This window comes from Xiphophorus maculatus, chromosome 1, assembly GCF_002775205.1.
Source record: "Xiphophorus maculatus strain JP 163 A chromosome 1, X_maculatus-5.0-male, whole genome shotgun sequence".
Classification (NCBI taxonomy): domain Eukaryota; kingdom Metazoa; phylum Chordata; class Actinopteri; order Cyprinodontiformes; family Poeciliidae; genus Xiphophorus; species Xiphophorus maculatus.
Window position 1 is genome coordinate 16,593,565 of NC_036443.1, and position 22,281 is coordinate 16,615,845.

At 37.9% G+C, this 22,281-nt stretch overlaps 3 protein-coding genes across 3 annotated transcripts in view; 2 read left to right on the plus strand and 1 right to left on the minus strand.

Moving 5' to 3' along the window:
* The window catches only part of LOC102236093 (neuron navigator 1), an 87,357-nt gene extending 83,057 nt beyond the window's left edge, over nt 1-4,300 (minus strand). The window contains exon 1 of the mRNA XM_023332725.1: nt 4,249-4,300. The gene's annotated coding sequence lies outside the window, so the exon portion shown is untranslated. The remainder of the gene's footprint in view (nt 1-4,248) is intronic.
* Nucleotides 4,301-9,133: 4,833 nt separating this feature from the next.
* On the plus strand, nt 9,134-16,860 carry LOC102230477 (cysteine and glycine-rich protein 1). The gene is made up of 6 exons (XM_014472359.2): nt 9,134-9,430; nt 12,062-12,171; nt 12,594-12,762; nt 12,843-12,972; nt 13,046-13,142; nt 15,983-16,860. Exons 2-6 carry the CDS (start codon nt 12,063-12,065, stop codon nt 16,057-16,059), a joined length of 582 nt encoding a protein of 193 aa, XP_014327845.1. The 5' UTR covers nt 9,134-9,430; nt 12,062; the 3' UTR covers nt 16,060-16,860.
* Nucleotides 16,861-17,171: 311 nt separating this feature from the next.
* phlda3 (pleckstrin homology like domain family A member 3) lies at nt 17,172-19,890 on the plus strand. Its single transcript, XM_005808663.2, has 2 exons — nt 17,172-17,963; nt 19,416-19,890. The coding sequence occupies exon 1, from the start codon at nt 17,501-17,503 to the stop codon at nt 17,921-17,923; it is 423 nt and encodes a 140-aa protein (XP_005808720.1). The 5' UTR covers nt 17,172-17,500; the 3' UTR covers nt 17,924-17,963; nt 19,416-19,890.
* Nucleotides 19,891-22,281: the final 2,391 nt, after the last annotated feature.

Sequence of the window (22,281 nt, forward strand, 5' to 3'; positions counted from 1 at the left end):
CACGATGACACATTATCTTTCACATTCAATAAAAGACTAACACACAACAATACTTTTAGATTATGGTGTGTTGTGTTGAAGACAATCCATGACTTCTGCTGGCAGATTTTCTTGAAGACACAACAGAAAACAAAGTTCAAAATGCAGCATAGATCAATGATGAATAGTCACCCAACACCACAAAAAAAAAAAAAAAATACTAAATCTTGTTATTTATTTACAGCACACTCATCATATAAGTAGGCCCAAAGAGAAGCAAAACACTCACTCACAAATTTAACAGCATGAAACACAACCAGGTCGCACAAAATGTAAACATCTATTTCTGCAAACAAATTTGGTGCCTTTCATCCACTCATCGTTCAACACTTATTTCAGCAGTGGTAGTTCTTGTTTTCATGGAGCCAGAACCTTTCTGCTTTTTCCAACATTTACCTCTCAAAACAACCCAACATATTCACACCCAAGTGATGAAGTCAAAAAATTGTGACGTACCACAATTATGAGGAAGTAAAAAAAAAGAAGAAATTTGTTTTGCATTAATTCTCACTATATAAGGAATTTTCAATAAATGTAGCTTTTTAATAACCCACAAATCAATAGTTAGTGTAAAATCAATTAACTCCAGCTTGATCATGTTGCACTTTTCACATACTAGTTAATAATATTATACAGATAATTCATAATATAAAACAAAATATGTTCCATGTTTGTCGGTCAACAATAGAATAAATGTTTCATAAATCACAAACTGTTTCTTAAATTTAAATAATCTAAACACGTTAGGTATGATTTGTCTTATTTTATTTTACGATTTTTAAACTATAACAATCAACTACATTCTTGATTCCATAAAAAAACTTAAAACTGTAAAATATCCCTTTAAGAACTGCCTGCTTTTGGGTATGGCCATACTGTGCTTTCTCATTGATTAGATATGCAAATAAGCCACAGAAAACTGATTTGTTTGGGATGCAACTGATATCAAAAACCACCACTGCTCATGAAGAGTAACTTATGCCATTGCATGCATACAAAGTATACAGAACTGAGTCATGGGGGCCCTATATGCTGACTCAAGCTGATCCTGTCACCCCTGGTCATAAAATCCCCCAACTGGCCAGCTTTTCTTCCAACCAAGCACTGCCTTCTCCCATCTTTTCACTTTATTCCCGACAGTCACGCCACTGTGATCGCATTCACTCTCAAAAGAGAAAACTTATAATTATCTCTGTTTACACCGTCACTAAACAAGAAAGACCACAATACATCAAAATGAACTAAAAAAAAATTTTACGATATAAAGTGTAAGTAAGTAAAATGAGGATAAGGCTCGACTTACCCTCTCTCACTCTTGTGTCTGGCTGAGTGTCTGCCTTTCTTTGCCTCTGTCTACTTTTGTGAGGCTGGCCGGCGTACATGTGTATTTGTGTCTATAATCTCACCTTCTATCACGTCATGCCGCTCCGCTGCTGCCGCAGTACGCCTGCAGCCATGTACCCGCCTCTACCTCTCTCTCATCATTACAATATCTGTCTCTCTCTCTCCCTCAGTCTGAGTAATGGACCTGTTGGCTGGAGTCCCTCCCTCTCAGCAGTGAAATATAAACCCAGCTAGCAAAGACAGGCTGGTGCATTAGCTAGATGAGTGTATTGCTGTGTGTGTGTGTGTGTGCATGCACAGGGGTGTGTTCGTGTGTGTGAGCAAGAGAGATTTAACCTCAATAGTCTGAGTAGCATATGATAATTAAAGCAGATTTGGCTCCAAATGTGAAAAACCTGACCCCAATCATCAGATTTTCAAGATCTAATTGTTGAAGCGGGAAAAAAAGAGAGAAAAACTGAGAAAATCAACAAACTGGGTTAAAAGGAGATCAGCTGATGCAAACTCATGATTACCCTTAGACACCTGATGTCTTTATGTGCTGGAGGAGAGGGACAGTCTCTCCATCCATCACTCCGTTTTGTCCCATTCTACTAATGAAAAGGGAGGGGCAAATGAGAAACAAGGGAGACACAACCAAGAAGAAAGGAGGAGTGATATGAGCAGGGAAAACATCGTACCCCCATCAGCATAAAACATCAGCTGGCATACTAAGATAACAAAACATATCGATTATTGCAGTTACACTGAGAATACCAGTAAGATTATTGACTATTTTAATATATAAATAGAATTTTGATAGGAAAATAGAATAAAGACCTGCTAAATTTGTTAGCAGTTTTCAAATAAACTTGTTCATTGTGCAGAATATTTTACCTTTTGGCTGTTCTGATATTTAAGGACTTTGCCCTCCACTCTGTATACGCACATCACTCATGAGCCACTTTTTAGCTTAGCGGAACAACAATGTTGTCAATAACGCCTCATAGGAGGTGATAAATGTTCTTATTTGAATGCTGTCTTCTCAGAGGAGATGAACAGAGCACAAAACAATAGACAGAGATGTCTCATCAGAATATGAAAGCAGCTTTTGTATTCTTCTTGTTACCAAGAGCTAAACTAGCAACTCTAAACAGCAGATTTCTCCTCACTTTGTGTTTCCTATTTTGTTTATCACCAAACCTCTGGTTTTTCTTATCCGCTGTGTGTCTTGGTACCACCCTCTAACTGGAACTGTTTTTGTTTCTGTTGGCGTGTGCCACTAATGCAGTCATAAAAATCTATCCAGCATGCAGATGTTTGTATAGATCCTAAGTGGAACCTGGGAGACATGTACAGACGGTGAAATTTACATCACAGATGCTTTGGACTGCAGCAGTCAGCAGAGCGAACTGGGAAGTATGAATTAGGCTTTTATTCATTATGAAGTCATTCAAAGTTTAATTTAAACCCGTTTCCCTGTTCATTTTGCTTCATCACTTCCCTCTTTCCATAATTCCTATGCCATTTCCAACTATTCTGTCTAGGAATTTCAGCTCATGCTCTCACACCACTGCTGCACATTCATTCACTCCAGTTGTCATAGTTAGAAGATGTAAACTCCCTGTTCAACAACCTCTATTTAAATTCTGCTGTTCTTTGTTCCTAATTTGAAAATGTCTCATTTATGAACTCATGTTTCTTGGGTGAAGGGAGGTTGTTTAAGCCAACTGCACAGCCAGTGTGCAGCAACAAGTGGGGCAAGGGCAGCCTTATGCTACGCCGTTCCTCAGATAGTCTGGTAAAACTCTTGTCAAACTCTGGTATCTCAACAGGACTTGAAACCAAAGAAAGGAAATTGTGGATTGTGTGAATGCAGTTGCATTTTGTGAATTTAATATGGTTTCTTTTTTCAAACAAGTTCATACATAATCAGCTGACTACAAGCTATAGGTTAAATTTCTTCTCATAAAGGCTGTGTGGCGACAAAACTCAAAGACTCTGACCCCATCGCCGGACACTGAAAATGCCCTTCGATCTTGTGCAACAAACTACCGTGTAACCACTGTGTCTCGTTCACAGACGAAAAACTTTAAATATTTGAAATTGTACTTCCCATGAGCTTTTACAACTGCCCTTCCAAATTACATCTTGGTATTTACAGTCTCTCTGAGAAACCTAGTTATTTTGTAATTTTCTTTTCTTGTGGGATCTTTTCCTGTCTTCAATTATAGTTCTGTGCAAAGCCACATTTGTGTTTTGCTCTGGATCTCCGTGTCTCACTCCCTCCCTGTGACCCTGTTGTCTCCCAGCTCATATTTCTGCTTTGCTGGCTTCGGTTTTGCACACTGAAACTTGGGCCCCATGTAGCATATTTAATGGCAGCTATAATACAAAATAAATCAATGCGTAGCAATCCCTATTGCAAAGTACAATTTCCAACATCTTCTGATAAATATGATTTCTCAGACTCCAACCCATTTTTTTTGCTTACAGTTGTGTAAGCAAAAAAAAGATTTGAAGCATTTTTGTCAACGAAGATTTGCGTCAAATCTTCGTTGCTTGACCTGTATGACTGGTCTTCAAGTTGTCTAACTGATAACATATTGATCAGACTCTTACTTGGTCTATAAGCCCCCAACATGGAGACGTAAGCATAATGGAGTATCTGCTCAGTAAAAGCCATTATGCAAATAAACATAAAGCTGCTCAGCCAGGCATGACAAAGTGATGCTTGCTTTCAGAACACAGTAGGTCCTACGCAATGAACGGCCCCTCCCCCAAGATGTGTACTGTACAATACACATGACCTCCTCGCTCTTCCCTCTCATGTTTCTTCATACTAATGTGAGATGCTTTGCTGGTAATAATCCATGCGTTACTCACCTATTAATCCTAATATTATCATCAGGTGCTGCTCCTGTTTTCTTCAGCTCCAAGCACATGAATAAAAACTGTAAAACTTCTGCAACCACAAGTATGAAAAAAAAAAACACCCTCACATGATCTGTTGCTTTGTCCCTGTGTTTCATGAAAATGGGAAGTGACTTGTAACAGAGGATTATGGGTAGTGGTGTGCAGCAAGCGTCTGCAGAGACTATGAGTTTGTGTGTGTTGAGTAGGGTGTGTGTTGATGGAGTTTGTGTGTGTTGAGTAGGGTTGGATGTGGGGGTGAGGGGAGTTAATGTCATAGCTAATCTTCTGATGTCCCCTAGGGCATGTCCCCTCCCGGGAGAGAAGGACTCTGTGACAGACGCTGTTTTTACAAAAGGACACTTGTGTCACCGTCACACTAGGAGCAGACTGATGAAAAAAACAAAAAGGGGGGTGCAATTTCAACATGTTGACTGTCTGGAGCCCCGGGCCTCACACGTGTGGTCTAAATAAAATCTCTGCATCAGAACACAAAAAACTTACAAAAAAGTTCAAACCTCTGCATCAAAACACAAAAAAGTTAATCTAAAACTAACAGATTAGTTCATTTTTAGATTAATTTAAAGGTTTTCTGTAATAGCAGAGACTTTCTTTATGAGCTTAATCCTTCATTATAAAGGTTCCATCAGCTTTATGAGTTAGTCTCTAGCTCGGAGGTCAGCAACCCGCGGCTCTTTAGCGCTGCCCTAGTGGCTCTCTGGAGCTTTTTCAAAAATGTTTGAAAATGGAAAAAGATGGGGTGGGAAATATAATTAGTTTTAATAACATGACACAATCATTCTTAATGTTTTCCAATGCTATAAAATCGTGTAGAATAAATATTAAATTTCAACATTTCTGTCAACAAAGATTTGTGTCAAAGCCTGTGACACATTTCTTTCAACTGGGCAGGGTGTGAGGCAGGTGGATGTAGTAAACAAACCGACGAGTGTGTGGTTGGAGAGCAGAGGGAAAAGAGAAACATAGCAGAGGAGAGATTCTACAATTCTTGGACCGAATCATTTGCATTCATTGCCAATGTGGAAGGATTACCTGAACATTTGCTCTGTAGCGAGAAGTTGTCAAATAACAAAAAGAGTACCGTACTTTCCGGACTATAGAGCGCACCTTACTGTAAGCTGCACCTACACATTTTTTGGAAAAAATGGAAACATACACCGGGCTATAAGCCGCATGGTTCAAAGCGTGGAGAAAAAGAATGACACTTGGCAATATTGTGTTTTGTTGCTCAGGTCTGAGGATGATTGCGTGTCAAAAGAGAAGAGGATGCTGCTATGTTTTACCATTGCACTGACTTGCTTGGCATTTGCACAGAAATCAAACTTAAACTGTATTAATTTAATTTTATATACTTTACCTTTTCAAAAGGCTACTGCTTTATTTTTATAACTGCAGGTTGTGCTTTATTGCACTCCGTTTGTTGCCCAGGTAAGGGGCACGTTATGCACGTTCCGTTTTGTTGTGTTTTTCCGTCACACACTTAACAGTGATTATTTACAAAGAGCGGTCGTTATGCAAACTACATTTGGGAGCAGGTTTTCCGAGTTCCAAAAGGAAAAAAATGACTCTTTCCCTGTCGATCTTCATAATAAAAATGACATCAAAAATCCGATTTCTTTATTGCATTTCTTTAATTTGATCAAAGTAACGAAACATAATACATTCATATTGGAACGAAAGGTAAACTTAAAGCACCATTACACAACAGAGTAGTCACATGGTGCGTCATTCCTTCCAGGACACACTGCAGGAAAAATAAACATTTAATCATGAAAGCTAATTATGTACACATGTAGTCATTTTGATAATAGGCTAATATAAACACTTTAAAGCCTGTTTTGCCTTCATTATAAGCCTTATATAAGGCTTTTAATTTTTTGCAGCTCCAGACAGATTTGTTTTTTGCTTATTTGGTCCAAAATAGCTCTTTAAACATTTTGGGTTGCCGATCCCTGAGATATAGACCTGACATCACTGTCACCACCAGATGATGCTACTGTGCCTGTCGTTGTAAATCACAGCGCCAGAAGTCAAAAGTAAAATAAATACTACTGGATCTTTTTTTATTTATAAGCATTTTCTAAGCAGATAGGAAAGTCTAGGACCTTTTGAGTTGTAAGACTTAAATTATGGTTTATCTCACTGATCAGTTTTAAAACTGCGAATATTTCACACTAACACATGTTAAAGAGAAAAATCCAGTATGGCTATCACTTATGTTCTGATTAATAAATATTTTTGAAATATATTTTACACCTTCTATGCTTCAGGAGTGATTTAGTTCCCTGATTATGTTTTGTTTCAGCAGACAAATTAAGAGTTTGACAGCATCCATCAGGCCTGCATGTTTTCAGAACGGCCAGCACTAAAAGCCACAAATAGCAAACAGATGTATGGCAGTGTAGCAGTTGCCTTTCTGCTAATGAGCCTTTATGACTGCTTAATGATGTAGTTAATTTGACATAAACTGCCATTACTTCCAAAATGCTCTAAAAAACAAACAAGCAAAGCCATTTCAATATTTTTTTTTTCATCTCATCATTCTCATCAAATACTTTTTCTCCAAACATCTTGGGTGAGGGGAAAAGCAGCAGCACCACTTTACCCTCACTGTGTTTGTTGCAGTATTGATTAGCAATAATCAGGCAAATAAAGTCAAATTTTGCTTGACATCTATGATCAAACTGAAGAGATTTAATTCCTGATTCAGATCTACATAGAATCCAATACCTTCCTTTGGCATTTTTGCATAAATAAACTTAAGTGAAACAAGCTGAATGCAAGTTAGCTTAATAAATCCTTATTTGCCACTGTTTGTGAATGTTGGTCTGTAATTCTCACAACCACCACATGATGGAAGCAGATCATTCTGTGTCACTGATCCTTATGGGACCTGCTTAGCCAATACTACAAATATTTTGATTTTTCCTTGACTTTTGCATCATTTATGAATTATTTCAGAATAAAGTTAAATCTACTACAATCAAAATCTTATGTTGTTGCTGTCAACATTCACAAATTATCATTTGTACTGTAATTTGACCATATCACTAAACATACAAGTGAACCTTAAATAGGTTATGTATGTGTCTGTTCTGATAGCTCACCTTCTGCTGTTTATTAAACATTTGAGATAATTTATTTGAGAGTTTGTGTAACGAAACATAATACAGTATTTAACGAAACATGTACAATATTTAACATTTTTTTTATTGTCTCAAGATTTTTTCTTTTCTTGTATAGCTAATTTTAAATAAAATACTTCACTTCTATATCCATCTGTAATAAATATTTCCTCCCTTGATAAGAGAAATTACAATGTTTTATTCTACACTAACAAGTTGCTTCAGTGAGCTTTTCCTTATTCCTTCTCATTCATTAAACATAACTACAGTAATAAACTTGGAACTAAAAAATTTCTGAAGAAATTTAAACAGAATCTGCCAACGTGTGCCCGTCGGTTGGAAATCAACGTTCTGATGCTAAAAATTAGCATCAATGCTAAAGTAAGCCACAATGTAGTCAATAGCTTGTGGAGAATTACAAGAATGTTGACATGGACATCTTCCATTCAGTATGCTAAAATTAGTTTATAATCTAAAATAGGCCTAAAAGCTGTCAGTAGTATGTGGGGAATCAATAGCATGTTTTTTTAACTTTGACTTGCTCCATTCAGCATGTTAGACATAGCTAATAAATAAAAGAATTGCTAAATTGCTAATTTTGTGTATAAACTCCGTCAAGTGCTTGTTTTTAAATGCCATATTAGATTCATTGTGTTGATGCATTTTGACATGCATCCTTCACCCCTGAGGTGATTTTCTGCTGCACTATGCAAACGTCCCCATTCACTTTCAGAGCAGTTCCACACGACAGGATTTGTTGCCGTGCGCTTGCGCAATGTGAAGGAAAGAAGAGATGAGCTGTACACGCAGGCTGCGAAGTGAGAGAAATGTGATCGGCTTTGGTGATCGGCAACAAGAGACAGTGATCGGCGATCACCGATCATACACTTTTTCACGGAAATCGGCCGATTATGATCGGTGGCCGATCGATCGGCACACCTTTTATTACAACACTGTCAGATAAAGACACAGAATGCCACCATGTTTATTTGTGAAGCGCAGGTTTGATGGAAAGAGTAGAAACTTTGCCACCATAATTTAAAAAAGGCGGCTCGCATGACCTCATGAAAAATTAAGCGTTCTAAAATGGATCCATTCTGGAACCCAAAAATGATAGTTTCTGGTCTCCCAAGATGACAAGTTTGTGTGAATGCACAGAATACATAACAAAAATCTTTTATGGATACACGAACCTAAGCTCATGTCCATGTGGATAAGGCCTCAATTTGCTTATACCTTGGCTGGTTCTAACTAACCATACTAAGTAGTGTGTGCTACCCATGAATATTAACCTCTAATGCACCTCTGACCATGGTAGTTTGGGTTCTTAAAAAGGCATTTTTGTTAAGAGTGAAGATTTTTTTTGTCATGAAAAGAACCTGGTTTTGACATTGCTTCATTTAAATAAGCTTTAATCTCTAAACACAAACCTTTGCTATGAATATGATTAAAAAGTTAACTAATGCAGGTAAGATAGTTACAAGGCATTACCCCTTAAGAGAACCTCACCCCACAATCTGAATTTTCTGTCATACTGAGATGTAAATACTGGAATTTACAAGAAAATTGTACACTTTTAAAGCACCTTTAATTTTTTTTAAAGACAGAAAATGCAAATTCCACTTTGAAACATGGCAAACCACTACCTCTTTTAATCACCCCTGACCCCACCTACTTTCACTCTGACTCTCTCTCGCTTGGTGAGTTACTCAGAAACTTCCCTCTTCCTCAGTACTTTGCACATTGAAGCCACAACAACTGAAGCTCCTCCCTTTCAGCACATCTGGACGGACATTGAAGAGAACATAACTTATTTTTGATTTGACTTCCACTACTGGGAAATACAGTAAAACACACATAACCTAAATTTGTTCTTCAACTAAAAGAGCAGTAATTGTATACTTGTGTTCAGGAAACCAGTCGTTTCCTGAACACACCCTCCTGCACTGGGGCTGCATCCAACTTCTTTTTATCCTACGTCTCAGACCAACAACATCTACCAACTTTAGGTGAGCAATGTTTTTTTTTATTTTACTTTTCAAACATATCTATCTTCTTATGTATGTCTGGTTCTAGTGACATAGCCTTCGCTACAACATGATTAAAATATACTGAAAATAACCGGTGGAAACAGATATCGAAGTTAAAGGTTACTGCAAATAGTGACAGAAAGCTATGACGTATATCTGCAAATCATAAAGCAGGGAGAAAGGGGAAGTAATCTCACAAAAGTCAGACAAAACCACGTGTAATTTATGAGCAAACTTCCTGATTTGTAGCTGTTTGCACTCCCACACCCACTGACTGTGCAGCTACATGTTTAAACTTGCAGTGTTAAACAGCCAACATGTACTAGTACTCAAATTCAGCATGATTCTCTAAATCAGCTTTCCCAACCCTGATTTTCTGGATCCATTCTCCTGCACATGTGACCCTGCAGCAGAGGGTTGACCCTTACTCCTCAGTGTCCATATTGTAGTTATGTAGGATGTCCTCAGAATTTCAGCGGATCTTTCTTCTGGAAATGTAAGTAATTTACTTAATTTAGGCATAGGGCTCATTCAAAAAATGTCATCTCAACTAGCTTGCAAAACAAACCGATCCAGTTTATATGCAGAAATATATACTCAAATTAGGTCCCAGCCTATTGCATCATGTCTGACTTTGTAGCAATTTCTCCTCCTAAATGAGCATATGGTGGCAGCAGACACTTCATTGCATCAGGTTTTCATAGCTTGTACCAAAACTTAATAATGAGCATGAATGTGGCGACAGTGGAAAGAAAAATACTCTTTAAACAGGAAGAAACCTCCAGCTGAACCTAGTTTCTTTCTTTGCATGTTCAAAAGTGAATCTCCTCATTATGACTTGCAAACTTGATCTAGAGGCTAGGAATTGGAATGTTGTCACACCATGGTACTTATCTCAGGTCCAAGCCTCTAGCCGCTTCCTCTTAATCTACCATCATAAAACTGCTGTAAAATCACAAAGAAGTTACATTTAATTACTCAGTCTATTGTTTTAGTATTCTGAAACTCTAATTTTGTTTCCCTGTTTGGTACAAAAACATCCCTGAAATATTTGCTTTTAGTGGTCTCCAGTATGTTTTGTTCAATACAAGATACACAAACTTCAGTCTTGAGTGATTACTTTAGTTTGCACACTTCACATTTTCTAAGAAAGAGAGAAAATGTGAAGAGAGCTCCATATTTACACAAATACTTCTAGGTTCACATATTTGTGCCTAATTTATTTGCTTTTTTTTTTTTCAGAACCCAAAGCCATAAGTCAAGATAATAAATTATATAAGAAAGCATACACTACCTAAACTGCCCTTAGTATATGTTGTGTGTTATTCAATTAGTTTGATTTTATAAATAATACACCATTTATATCATGATTTGATTATGGCGAGGAAAGATTTAAAGCAACTCTTACCAAACTGACTTTGTCAAAGCAAGTAAACTAATCCCACTAAAAATAATTTGATGCTTATAATGATAGAACATCAACATCAAGGCATTAGACACTCCTTCACATAAGGTTTTGCTATACAATAAAATTGTATTCAAATCAACAGCATTTTGTAAGTCCTATTTAGTTTGGGAGCCAACTGTCCTGGGTTTGGTCAAAAGAGTTTATCATGAAATGACTTGCTCTGAAAGAACAGGAAATGTGTTCAGGATTATAGGAAGTGACTAAAAACAGAGTTAAAAGCTTTGCTCCCTTAACCGATAAGAGAAAAGGAAGTGATATTTGAGCAATGGCACATACTGGGTTTTCATCCTTCTGAAATAAACAAACAGGACAGAGGGATGTAAAACAAGACAGTCAGTCAGGATATGTGAACCAAGGGCAGAGAGGTGGGAGGGTTTACACAGTCAGGAATGTGGAAGTGGATACTCAAGGATTGATTGGGAGGGTCATGCCGGGAAAAACTCAGGGTGGAAACAGACTGGATTCCAGAGTCTTTTACATTCTGAAAAGCTTTGAAATTCCTTAAAAAGTCATGGTTCACATAATGCTCACACTAACTTTGTCTGCTTTTCCAACAGAGGAACTTTCATCTGTTCCCATTTAGCATAACCTTTCCTAGACTTTCCATTACTGGTTTGCTTTTCTTTCACAGAGGCCATACTAGCAGGCATGAAATTACAGTTCTGAATAAAACCAGAATTACAGACATCCAAGTATAGCTTAAATGTGCTTTACATAAAACAAAAATGGTTTTGTCAAATTTATTAGTCCTCCAATCCATCTGTTTTGCTTCTTCAGATGATTACCTTTTACAGGGACATGAGACATTAACTATTTCCTTTAGAAATAGGTATGATACATGCCATTTTATATCATGTTTTTTCTCTTTTCCAACAGAGAGCAGTTAACAATTTTGTATTTTTTTAGATTCATTAATTAAGGTCCCCAATCTTTAAAGGTATCTGTTTGTTCCTGCATAGCTGAGAAAATAAATAAAAATAAAGCGACCAGCCAGACCTCTCTGCAAAATCAATAACATTTACTGATAGCTTTTCCACTATAAAACGAGATATAGCCATTTTTTTCCTCTTTTGTCAGTATTTCTCTATGACACTACTTTCACAACACTTTGGCCTTATTTTCAGTTTGCTTTCATTCCCCAGGATGCCTTTGGGAGGAGGAAATAAATGTGGCCGCTGTTCGAAGACAGTTTACTTTGCTGAGGAAGTCCTGTGTGACAAACGGAGCTTTCACAAGTCCTGCTTCCTGTGCAGTGAGTACACTATTTGTTGTTTTCTCTGATTGTAGTTATGGAAACCACAAGACTGATTCCCTTATTTATTTAATTAACTCATTATTTTTGTAATGTGCAAGTCACACCTCAAAATTCTTAAAAGAAATTAAAGCATGTATTTTTATCTTTTGATCTCACGTACTGATATTAAACTTTAGATTTCAAACTGCAGTAGCAAGGTGAGGGTTCATGGCCTTCAGATGATATTTGCAATATTTGTGTTCCCACTTTGTTATCAGGCATTCCTGCAATGGAATTTAGATGTGAACATGCTTCTTCAGAAACGCTGTGCCATATAAGGAAGAAATCGGGGGCCTGTCTAAACACATTTCAAAAACACAAATATGCAAAACAATAATATATGCATTTCTGCCTGTCTGTGAATGTTATTATTTGTGTAGTGGTGTGTGGGAAGAACTTGGACAGCACAACTGTTGCGGTCCATATGGATGAAGTCTACTGCAAAGCATGCTACGGCAAGAAGCATGGGCCAAAGGGCTATGGCTATGGCCAGGGTGCCGGGACCCTTAGCATGGACAAAGGAGAATCATTGGGTATTACCCATGAAACGTGAGTAATGCACATATTAAATTCTGGATGTCTGTTTTAGGCTCTTCATCAACAGTTTTTTTGTCCTCTTCTTCCATCAGACCTGCCCCTCATTGTCTGACCACAAACGCAAACCCCTCTAAGATGGCTCAGAAGTTCGGAGGGTCAGACAAGTGTCCCCGCTGTGGCAAAGCTGTTTATGCTGCTGAGAAAGTGATTGGAGCAGGGAGTGTAAGAAAACCTCACATATGCAGAAACATTCAAGTAATGACTAGTATTATATTAATTATCTTCCTCTTTCCAGTCCTGGCATAAGATTGGGTGTTTCACCTGTGCCACATGTGGGAAAAGCCTGGAGTCAACCACACTAGCTGACAAGGATGGAGAAATCTACTGTAAAGGTAAAATCCATGTCTTCAACAAGATTAGGAAATACAATTACAAAGCTTTAAATTCCCTCATCAACCATACTTGTGTAAAAAATTAAACCCTATATTGGTATTGAAGAAAGACTTCTTTCGGACGGTTCAAGAGTGAATCGATATTTTGAACATTCTTGCTTTTTACTATCAAAAGCGATGTTCACAGGATATCAAAGGCAACATGAAGTAGATTTACACCTTACCTTTGAATACAGCCCATTTTCAAGCTCAAAGATTTCATAAAAGAAAAAAACTAATAAAAAGAAGAGAAAGACAAATGACTGGTCATGAAGAATGATGCATAGGACTATCCAGAGGAGGGACATTGTTGAGCTAATAATCCCAAATATACTTCCTTCTTGGTGTACCTGAATGTTTTAGATTTTTTCATAATGGTAAAGACCGACAAAGAAGGAAGAGAGAAAATGTATCTTCTGGTATAAACCAAAGCTGAATCCGTTTAAAATTATGTGGTGTGACCTGATAATTGCTACACAGAAGTGATACACTTGAAAATATGTAACATTTTTTGAAATGGACAATAAACCAGCAACAATTTGTGTCTATGATTAGCTTTTAATCACAAAGACTGAGCCCTGCATTTATAAGAAAAGTTGTTTTAACAAGACAGAAAATTTGGGGTCTTCACATGTATTTTCACAACATGCGACTGACTTTGTTCTATAAGTAGGTTATTGCAGTACGACAGCAGAAAATATCAAGAAATCCCAGCTTGGTTGAGTTTTAGTCTATTATAAAAAACATACATGGTTACAGAGGCTGTCTTCATCAGTTTTATTAGAGACTGAATTTTGAACTTATACAACTAATCTTAAATTTGCAACACTGAATTTTTATCCTGTGCAATTATGTATATGAATTTTGAATTGAATGAATTTCACCTGCAAATCTGGTGGTGACCTACGCCAAAGAAATCAGCGCTAGATTGAGCTCAGTGACTTTTTTTGCTAATTATGCTCCTTTGACCATTTGACACCAGACAAAGTGGAAAAAAATCATATGCATATTTTGCATGGGACAAAAGTTCAGTGGGACGATGTCTCAAAAAGTGAGATTCTAATGAGACTATGTTTCTTCCATAGCAGCAGCCTGTGAACTCCAGGCTTGACCCCAGCAAAAACAGAACCAACAACTTCTTTAAACAAGCAATTAAAGTCAAACATTGCCAGGAGCAATATAAATATTGCCTCATTGTGAAGATCCCTACCAGAGCATACTGTATATGCTAACATCAATGCTAACATTGTCACATTTCATTTTGTTTTCTTTGAGTTGTAATAACCACAATAAAACAGCAGGGGGCTCACTAATGTGACAGTTACTTTCAAGTACATAACACTAATAATGGTCATGGTTATGTTACCTGCCAACCTTGGATGGGCTGAGGGTAATGTTGAAATCTTGTTCTCTCAATGTGACACTGTGACAGAAAAGATCAAACACATGTTCAGCTTCCTTTAGCATCTAATAGGAATGTTTATTCTTCTTCTATGTAATACTTCAGGTATCAATGAGTAACTGCAATAGATAACTCTTAAATTCAGTACATCACAAGGCTATGATATTCCTTTAAACCTAACGAGAATTATTTTTAACATGATCCATTTAACGTCACGAATTTTATCAAATGAAAAAATCTATTCACAGATGCTTTTAATTCTATAAACCAGTTTTTAGTCCATGTTTCTCATACCTATTGTATTTTTAACTGTGTTTTGCTTTTAACTATTTTAGTAGCTTTTGCAACTTTTATTCTGCACAAATATACTTTAACATTTAAGCATGTTAGCTTTTAACTGTACTAAACTGAACAGGTGTAATGTTCCTTTAATGCTGTCTCTTCACTAAACTTCACATACAGGCAGCCATTACTTACTCAATGAATATCAATATTGCTTCTCTGGTTTTTGCAATAACCCATAAAGAAGCGTCCATTTTACAAATAAAGACACCAAAATAACATATTTTGTTTGAGAACCATTTGGAAATATGTGAAACCCAATCAATTCAAAGTGAACTCAGTCTTTCAGCTGCCCCTCTGCTAGCTAACACACGTGTAAAGTTCGCAAGCATTAGCTTTAATTAAGTTTTCAGAAATGTCTGTGTTCTACACAACACTAACCACAAACTGAATGGCGTGACTCACTGGTTGATACTCGATTTAATAACCTCTTCAACTTTTAAAGATAACTAATATATATGCATCAAAATACATTTTTACTGACCTGTGATATAGAAGAGACGTGACACACACATTGAACTTCCTTTAGCATGTAACGCGAAGGTTTCTTCTTCTATGTTTCCTTCTCTATGCCACCAATATGACCGGCGCCCCCGAGCGGTTGTATGTGGAATCACACTGAATAACTGAAATAACACTAAAGAATTTATTACAACAAAAAATTAAGGATAGAAAAACATTTTTGGGGGTGCCTATTTTTATACTTTGTGTTTTCATTTACTTATAACTGAAACCTCCTTGAAAATGCCCGCTCTCCCCATTTCAGTTAGACATCCCAGAAATCAGAATTTTAAAAATTGCTGGAGCATCAATAACTGTGCCAAAGTTTGTTTTTTTTCCCCAATGAAAAAAAACGTTCCTAATTGTTTTTGTTTCTCCTCTGATTGTACTCAAATTAAAATTGTATTTATTGTGATGCTTTTGTACCCATATTTACCAGGGGTGGCAATAAGTACTTAAAAAGTAAAGATAAAAGTCTGCTATGAGCCTTTAGTCAGTGATCTGAAATTGATACTGATCGAGTGTAAATTGATGACACTGTTTTTGTTTCTAACAGGCTGCTACGGCAAAAACTTTGGTCCCAAGGGATTTGGGTATGGACTAGGAGCCGGAGCGCTGGCCCACACCCAGTGAGATCCGTGTCACGTCTCCATTATACTGAGCTGCTTTCCAGACCAGCACGGGGCAGGTTGCATGAAGGATGCATCCTTCATGCAATACTGCATTAAAATAACCTCAAGAATCACCACACAAACACAAAGAACGCAAACGCTATTTAATCCTAAGCCTTGTTTTTTGTCTCCAGCCTGTAATACAAATGTTGACGACAACTTTTTGGCCCTGAAAGAAAATGAGCTCCATAGATTTAGTCTTGGAAAGGGCCAATATTGTTTATGCATCACACATATATTAGATGTACAGTGATTGAACTAATGCTTTGAATTACCTTTGGATCAGAGTGACATGTTTGGTTTTCGAGAAAATTCAGACATTAAATGCAGTAAATACTCCCCGTTTGTGTGCATTTTATACTTAAAAATGAAATAGCTTAGTGTAACAAATACAGCTTATCATTATACTATGTTTGCACAGGAATATAACTAAAGCAGCCAGGCTGGGTGGATGCCTTTGCGTTTTAACGAACTGCTTTCTGCACATTTTATAATTTTTTTTCTCATAACACTGTCATGGCACTCCTCATTCTGAGATGATCACATGAGATAAATCCTGTATGATGTCAAAATGAGAGAATAACAATACCTTCGACTCTCTGTCAGAATGTGGGGAATGCCAGAAAGGACCAGTGATTACCTTTTTTTTAATGTTTGGATTGAAAATGTTTTTAGAAGATGTTAATGTAACTTTTTGACAGTATTCAAAAGTGTGTTTACTTTGTAACATGAACCACATACAATAAAGCAACTTTATATTAAACATGTGTCGTGTTTTTTTTTTTTTCTTTTTAGAAAGAGGTTTTCAAAAACGTAAAAAGGAAATGACGCATTTCCCATTTAAACATGTTTCGTCCAGTCTCCTCTCTTTCTCTACACAAATCCAAAACAATTTCAAGCGTCCCAACTCGCATTCCTGTCCGTATTCCTACTCTGTGTAAGAAAGTTACGATGAGCAGCACGCTGAATGACGTATTTTACATTTCATACTTGCGTCGACCGAGCTATTTCGGAAGGGAAGGGAAGCGGCGTGACTAGTCCACGTACCTGTGTAACTGTTCATTCACAACCACTCTCTCACGCAAGCGCATCACTCAGGAGCGAGTTTCATAAAAGCCCGCATCTCTTCTTCCTGTCAGCAACCAGGAGGCGGGGTGCTGGAGCTGAAGTGGGTGAAGGTCCACAGTGGAGTCGGGCATGTCCAAACATATCTGGTCAGACCAGCCGGCCAACCTCCACGCACGGTGAGCTGACACTACGTATAGGCTGAACAGAAGGTTGTTATTATCCGCACAGTCAGGCTCGTCTGACGCCGCTATGTTTGTGTGAGGAGCTTTAAACTGAAGTGAATGGGCTCGTCTGCTGAAGACTAGACACTGTGAGTCTCTGCGTGCGGTTAGGTCATGTCCTTCCCGGTGAAAGTGATACGAGATGGGCTGCTGGAGAAGCGCAGCAGCGGGCTTCTCCAGCTGTGGAAGAAGAAGCGCTGCGTGCTCACGGAGGAAGGGCTCCGCCTGCTCAGCTGCAAAGGCAGAGGCAGTGATGCTCCGGGGTCGGCGTGGAGCTCCAGAGCTAAGGAGCTGCGCTTTGAACGCATGGAAACGGTGGAGTGCGTGGAGTACAAGCGAGAGATGGTCTACTTCACAGTGGTCATGGCTAAAGGGAAGGAAATAGACTTTCGGTGCGCACAGGAAGGCACGCTGTGGAACGCGGAGATCGCCTTAGCGCTGGTCCGATACAAGAACCAGCAGGCCCTGCGGACCGGGAGGACCCGGCACCTGTACACGGCGCCCTTAGGCAGCACCGGGGAGGATGAAGTGCTTTGACTGGACAGTAAGATCAACACTGGTGAAGGTCAACAAAGTGGTAGGAGCAGTCCTTTAATTGGACGTTATCATTATTTTGTTTTCTATGATGCACAAGGGTGTTGCTTATGGTTAAGCTGTAATAGGATATAAATTTTGGTTTGACCTTTACATCAAGTCCTTGCTTTTGGGACCAAAAGCAAAATCTGGTTTGAGAACCCGAAGGCTCCAGTTGGAACCCATGTGTTATCACCGTTGGATTAATTTGGGTATTAAATGAGTCTTAATGACATGAGCGCCCCATTAGAAAAAGGGGCACAATGTTAATTTATTGGCCCATTTTCATGTAGCTGAACAGTGGTTCACAGCGACAGCTGGAGCAATAGGCAGTGCCACCTCACTCTATCTTCCATACAGCTGGAAGACAGTTTTCCAGTCTTCTCTGTCTTTTTTTGGAAGGTATAATCAATAGAAAAGATATGAATAAAAATGTAACTAAGTTATTGAACTTATAGTGTGATTCTTAATCGCATGAAAGCAATCAGGGCTGTACATAATTATTTATTTTCATCTTTTACCTTTTCCATCCAAGGAAATGCTTGATAAGGAATTTCGAAAGCAATATCCTGCGGTATGTGCCCAGTTATGAAGGATATTTAAAATATGTGTTCATCTATGAGCTACTAATTAAGGTGTGTCATGCGTATAACATTACATCACCACACCCACTCATGGTCAAAGTGTTCCTTTCATCAGAAGCTGTTGAGTCAAAATCCCTCTGCCCCCGTTCCTAATAGCAAACATTCTGCTGCCAACAACCTAAAAACCAGCAAACACTGATGCATCCAACAGTTTATTCAAATGTAAACAGACACTTGGGAGTAAAGTAACGCATATCTGACAGTCTTTCACCAAGTTCCTGACATGGTTATGTAAATGCACCACTCGAGTGTTTAGATGCTCTAGTCACTCCTAGTCGCAGATCTCAGTGTTTCTTTACTATGGTTATCAGTCTTCTGAGGACACAAACCACTCTCTACTCCTCACTCGAGGACATAATTACGATGCAATGCAAGACTCCAGAATAACATCTGCTTGCCTCTCCCTCAGCAGGCAGCTGGGTATTTTTAAACATACACACTGAGACACACATTCACACAATTTATTCTATGCTTATGAAGAAAAATGCAGGCAAAACAACGTGGGTTTTTTGGGTTTTTTTTTTAGTTTTCAACATTTATGTCACATTCTAGTTATATACTGAAACCAGTGCCTGAAACCTCAAGTGAACCGAGAGTCTGAAAGTCTGAACTATGAGCTCACAGATCAGGAATCCACAGCAACGCTTCCTTAAGCGAGCTTGCTGGAGCCAAGCGCCCAAATTAACCGTGTAGCTGTGGTAACAGTGTAAAATAAGTGAGCGCACGTTTGTAGATCATCAGCTGCCTGAATGTTAAAGATATAATTTAAGTAATGGCTATTAAAAATGTTTTTTTTTTCTTCTGTTTTTCAGACTCCCTACCTCCTCAGTTTGGGACTAATAGAAGGTGAGGAGGAATTCCCACATCTTCTGTTTTGTTTCTTTTCTGCACAGCAACCTGGGATGTGAGGGAAAACCCAACAGTGACGATGGATAACAGGACCAGGAACATGCACACTGTTTGAAGTTTTTGCTGTGATGGCAACTTTTGTTTATTAAAAATTAACCATTCAGAGACTTATGGAATATTTAAAAACATTAGAAACTGTTAAACTTGAAAATAGTTCACCCTTTGTGCCTTCTTGATTCAAAAATACTACTTAAAGCATCACTTTAAAGGATTTTGACACTAGAGTAGAAAAATAATGTTTTTGTACAGACTTAACTCATTCATGAAGTTTAACATGAAGAATTTTTTTTCCCTGAATCCTTTGGAAGATTCTCTTAAGTGTGTTTGCTGATGTGATGCACAGTATTACAAATATGTAAATAAATTCATTCTTAAGCATTTTCTCTTACATGTATTTCTTTACAGGTCTATTGTTGAAATTACACCTTTTTGAGATTTAAAAAATTGAGACTGATAAATAACTGACAATTTTTTTTCCACTTCTACTGTGATATATATCTTGTATAGTTCAACTTACAAACAAAACATATTATTTTGTTAAAATTAAATCAGCACTTTTTGATTTAATTTTAGCATTCACTCTTGGGTAGGAGTCCACACAACTGCCACTTTTTAACTTAATATTAGTTTTAGTGACTGATTATCTTTTTGCATAATGGATCTAAAAGTTCCAGATTGGTTTCTTCAGATGACAACACGTTCTCCCACAATGTTTTGGGAGCTTTTAGCCAGTCTTGGATGTTTTCTGTGGAAAATAATGCAGCAGTCTTGCAACTCTCCTCCCTTGTCCAGATATAGAAAACACAGGAGGTTGTTGTCACACGTAGACCCAGAACACAACCAGTACTTTTGGAAATAACTACAGCTCCTTCAGTGTTACTGTCTTCTTGTCATCCTCCCTGACCAGTTTCACTCTGGTGCGGCAATCAGTTTTGGAAAAATACCCTTTTTTAATTTATTTCAGTCTAATATTTTCGCCAATCATTGATGACTATGTTCACAACACCATAGTTTTAAGCAACATCTGTGCTCATCATTGGTCATTTTCTACTGTAAAATTATTTGTAACTTCTTATGTCCCTGGCTGAAGGATGTAAATGTCAGAAAAATCGTACCAGGATGAATAAACTTCACCGCAGCTTAATTAGATTATCTCTAACTGATGGAAGGTGTGACTCAGGAAGACCATGCTAAAATTAAATCAAAGCATGCTTCAACAAAGTTTTAGCTAAAATTAATGCAATTAAGTCATATTCATCTAACCTTTTTGTTGTTTGTGTCTGATCTCCTGAAAGATTGATGATTAATTCTTGTTCCAATTTTTTTGTTCCAGTTTTGTATTTATTTTTCGTTTTAAAACCTTGTGATTGTAACATGGATGTTTACACTTTCAAGAGTCACTGTATGTACATCTGGACAGAAATCCCTTCGTGCTAAACAAAAACTGCAGCTCACTTTACGGTCAGATCACTCGTTTCAAAGCGCATTTGTTTTCGGTTGAGCAGTAACTTTGCCTCCAGAAAACCCCCACGTTTGTCCACACACACAACAATGCAGAGAGTGGAGTTGCATGTATGTCGGAGTGAGGACACCTTTTGTTCAGAGCCGTGTGCAGGACTAATGAGGAGCAGTATGAGCCAGAGGCATGTGCATGCAAACACCCACCCACACAATATTCACCTACAATAGCACACCCAAAATGAAATTCAGCAAGGCCCAAGAACTCGCAGACTGTTGTTTGCAAGACAGGCTTTTATTGTTTCGTTAAGGGTTGTTGTGCATGTGGGATTTAGTCAAGAGTTTTGAAATTTGTGTGCGTGGGTGTGCGCGTGTGTCTATGTGTTTTCTCCGGGAATAAAGGCTTGGCTGTGTTGTGACTACTCCTGTTACTGTGGAAAACCCCAATGCAGCCATACCACATGCGTCAGCGATGGACGAAGAGCAGCATGAGAAGCAGGGAGACACCCTCTTATGGATCTTTGTACCAAACCACATGTGCTGTGGGGCTGATGTAGAGACAGGTGTAAATACTCACACAAAGATGTTAGCGAGACTTTCCCAAATGCTCAGTGGGGCCTGTTTGCAGAACTTCCTGGAAATAGTAACCGTGTGTGAGAATGTGTAATTTCATCTCATTGTGAAATTTCTAAAGACCTTACTACAGGCTTTGCTTACTTTGAGGAGTTCAAAATATGCACTAACATGCAGTTACGTACATAAAGTAACTCATCAAGTAAAACTCAGAGGCGGGTAGATACTGGTTATATTTACACAACTGCCTAAAAATATACATAGGAGTTGTTATCCAGCACTGTACTTTTTACTTTTGCTTGAGTAACGTTCTTAACTTCCCTGAATGAAGAACGTTGTTTGAACCAAAGCAGCCTTTAATATACCAGATTTTGAACATAACTTAATCCACATCTTGTGATTAAATGTTGTGATCATTAGTCTGTACTTGAGAAACCTGTTTACCAAATACCTTTTTACTCTACTCATCTTTTACCTTTTACTCTACAGCAGAAGATTGTCAACTATGTCCAAAAATTGACTGCCTATGATTCCACTTTAAAAATGAGCCTATGTTACGATGTTAGACCACAAGAGGGCAGTCTCTCCTATGTGAAGTTGATCAACTTCTTTCATGTACATGACGAAAGAAGTGCCTGTTGAGGAGCCTGTTGAGGTGCCTGTTGAGGAGCAAATAAGTTTTGCTCCTCAACAGATTACTTTTGACTTGGGCTTTTTTTTTTTTGTCAAATATGAATA

Coding starts and splice junctions, on each gene's coding strand:
- phlda3 (XM_005808663.2), top strand. CDS start 17,501: ATGTCCTTCCCGGTGAAAGTGATACGAGATGGGCTGCTGGAGAAGCGC.
- LOC102230477 (XM_014472359.2), top strand. CDS start 12,063: ATGCCTTTGGGAGGAGGAAATAAATGTGGCCGCTGTTCGAAGACAGTT. Junction 12,172..12,593: donor CAAGTCCTGCTTCCTGTGCA/GTGAGTACACTA, acceptor TTATTTGTGTAG/TGGTGTGTGGGAAGAACTTG. Junction 13,143..15,982: donor TGGAGAAATCTACTGTAAAG/GTAAAATCCATG, acceptor TGTTTCTAACAG/GCTGCTACGGCAAAAACTTT.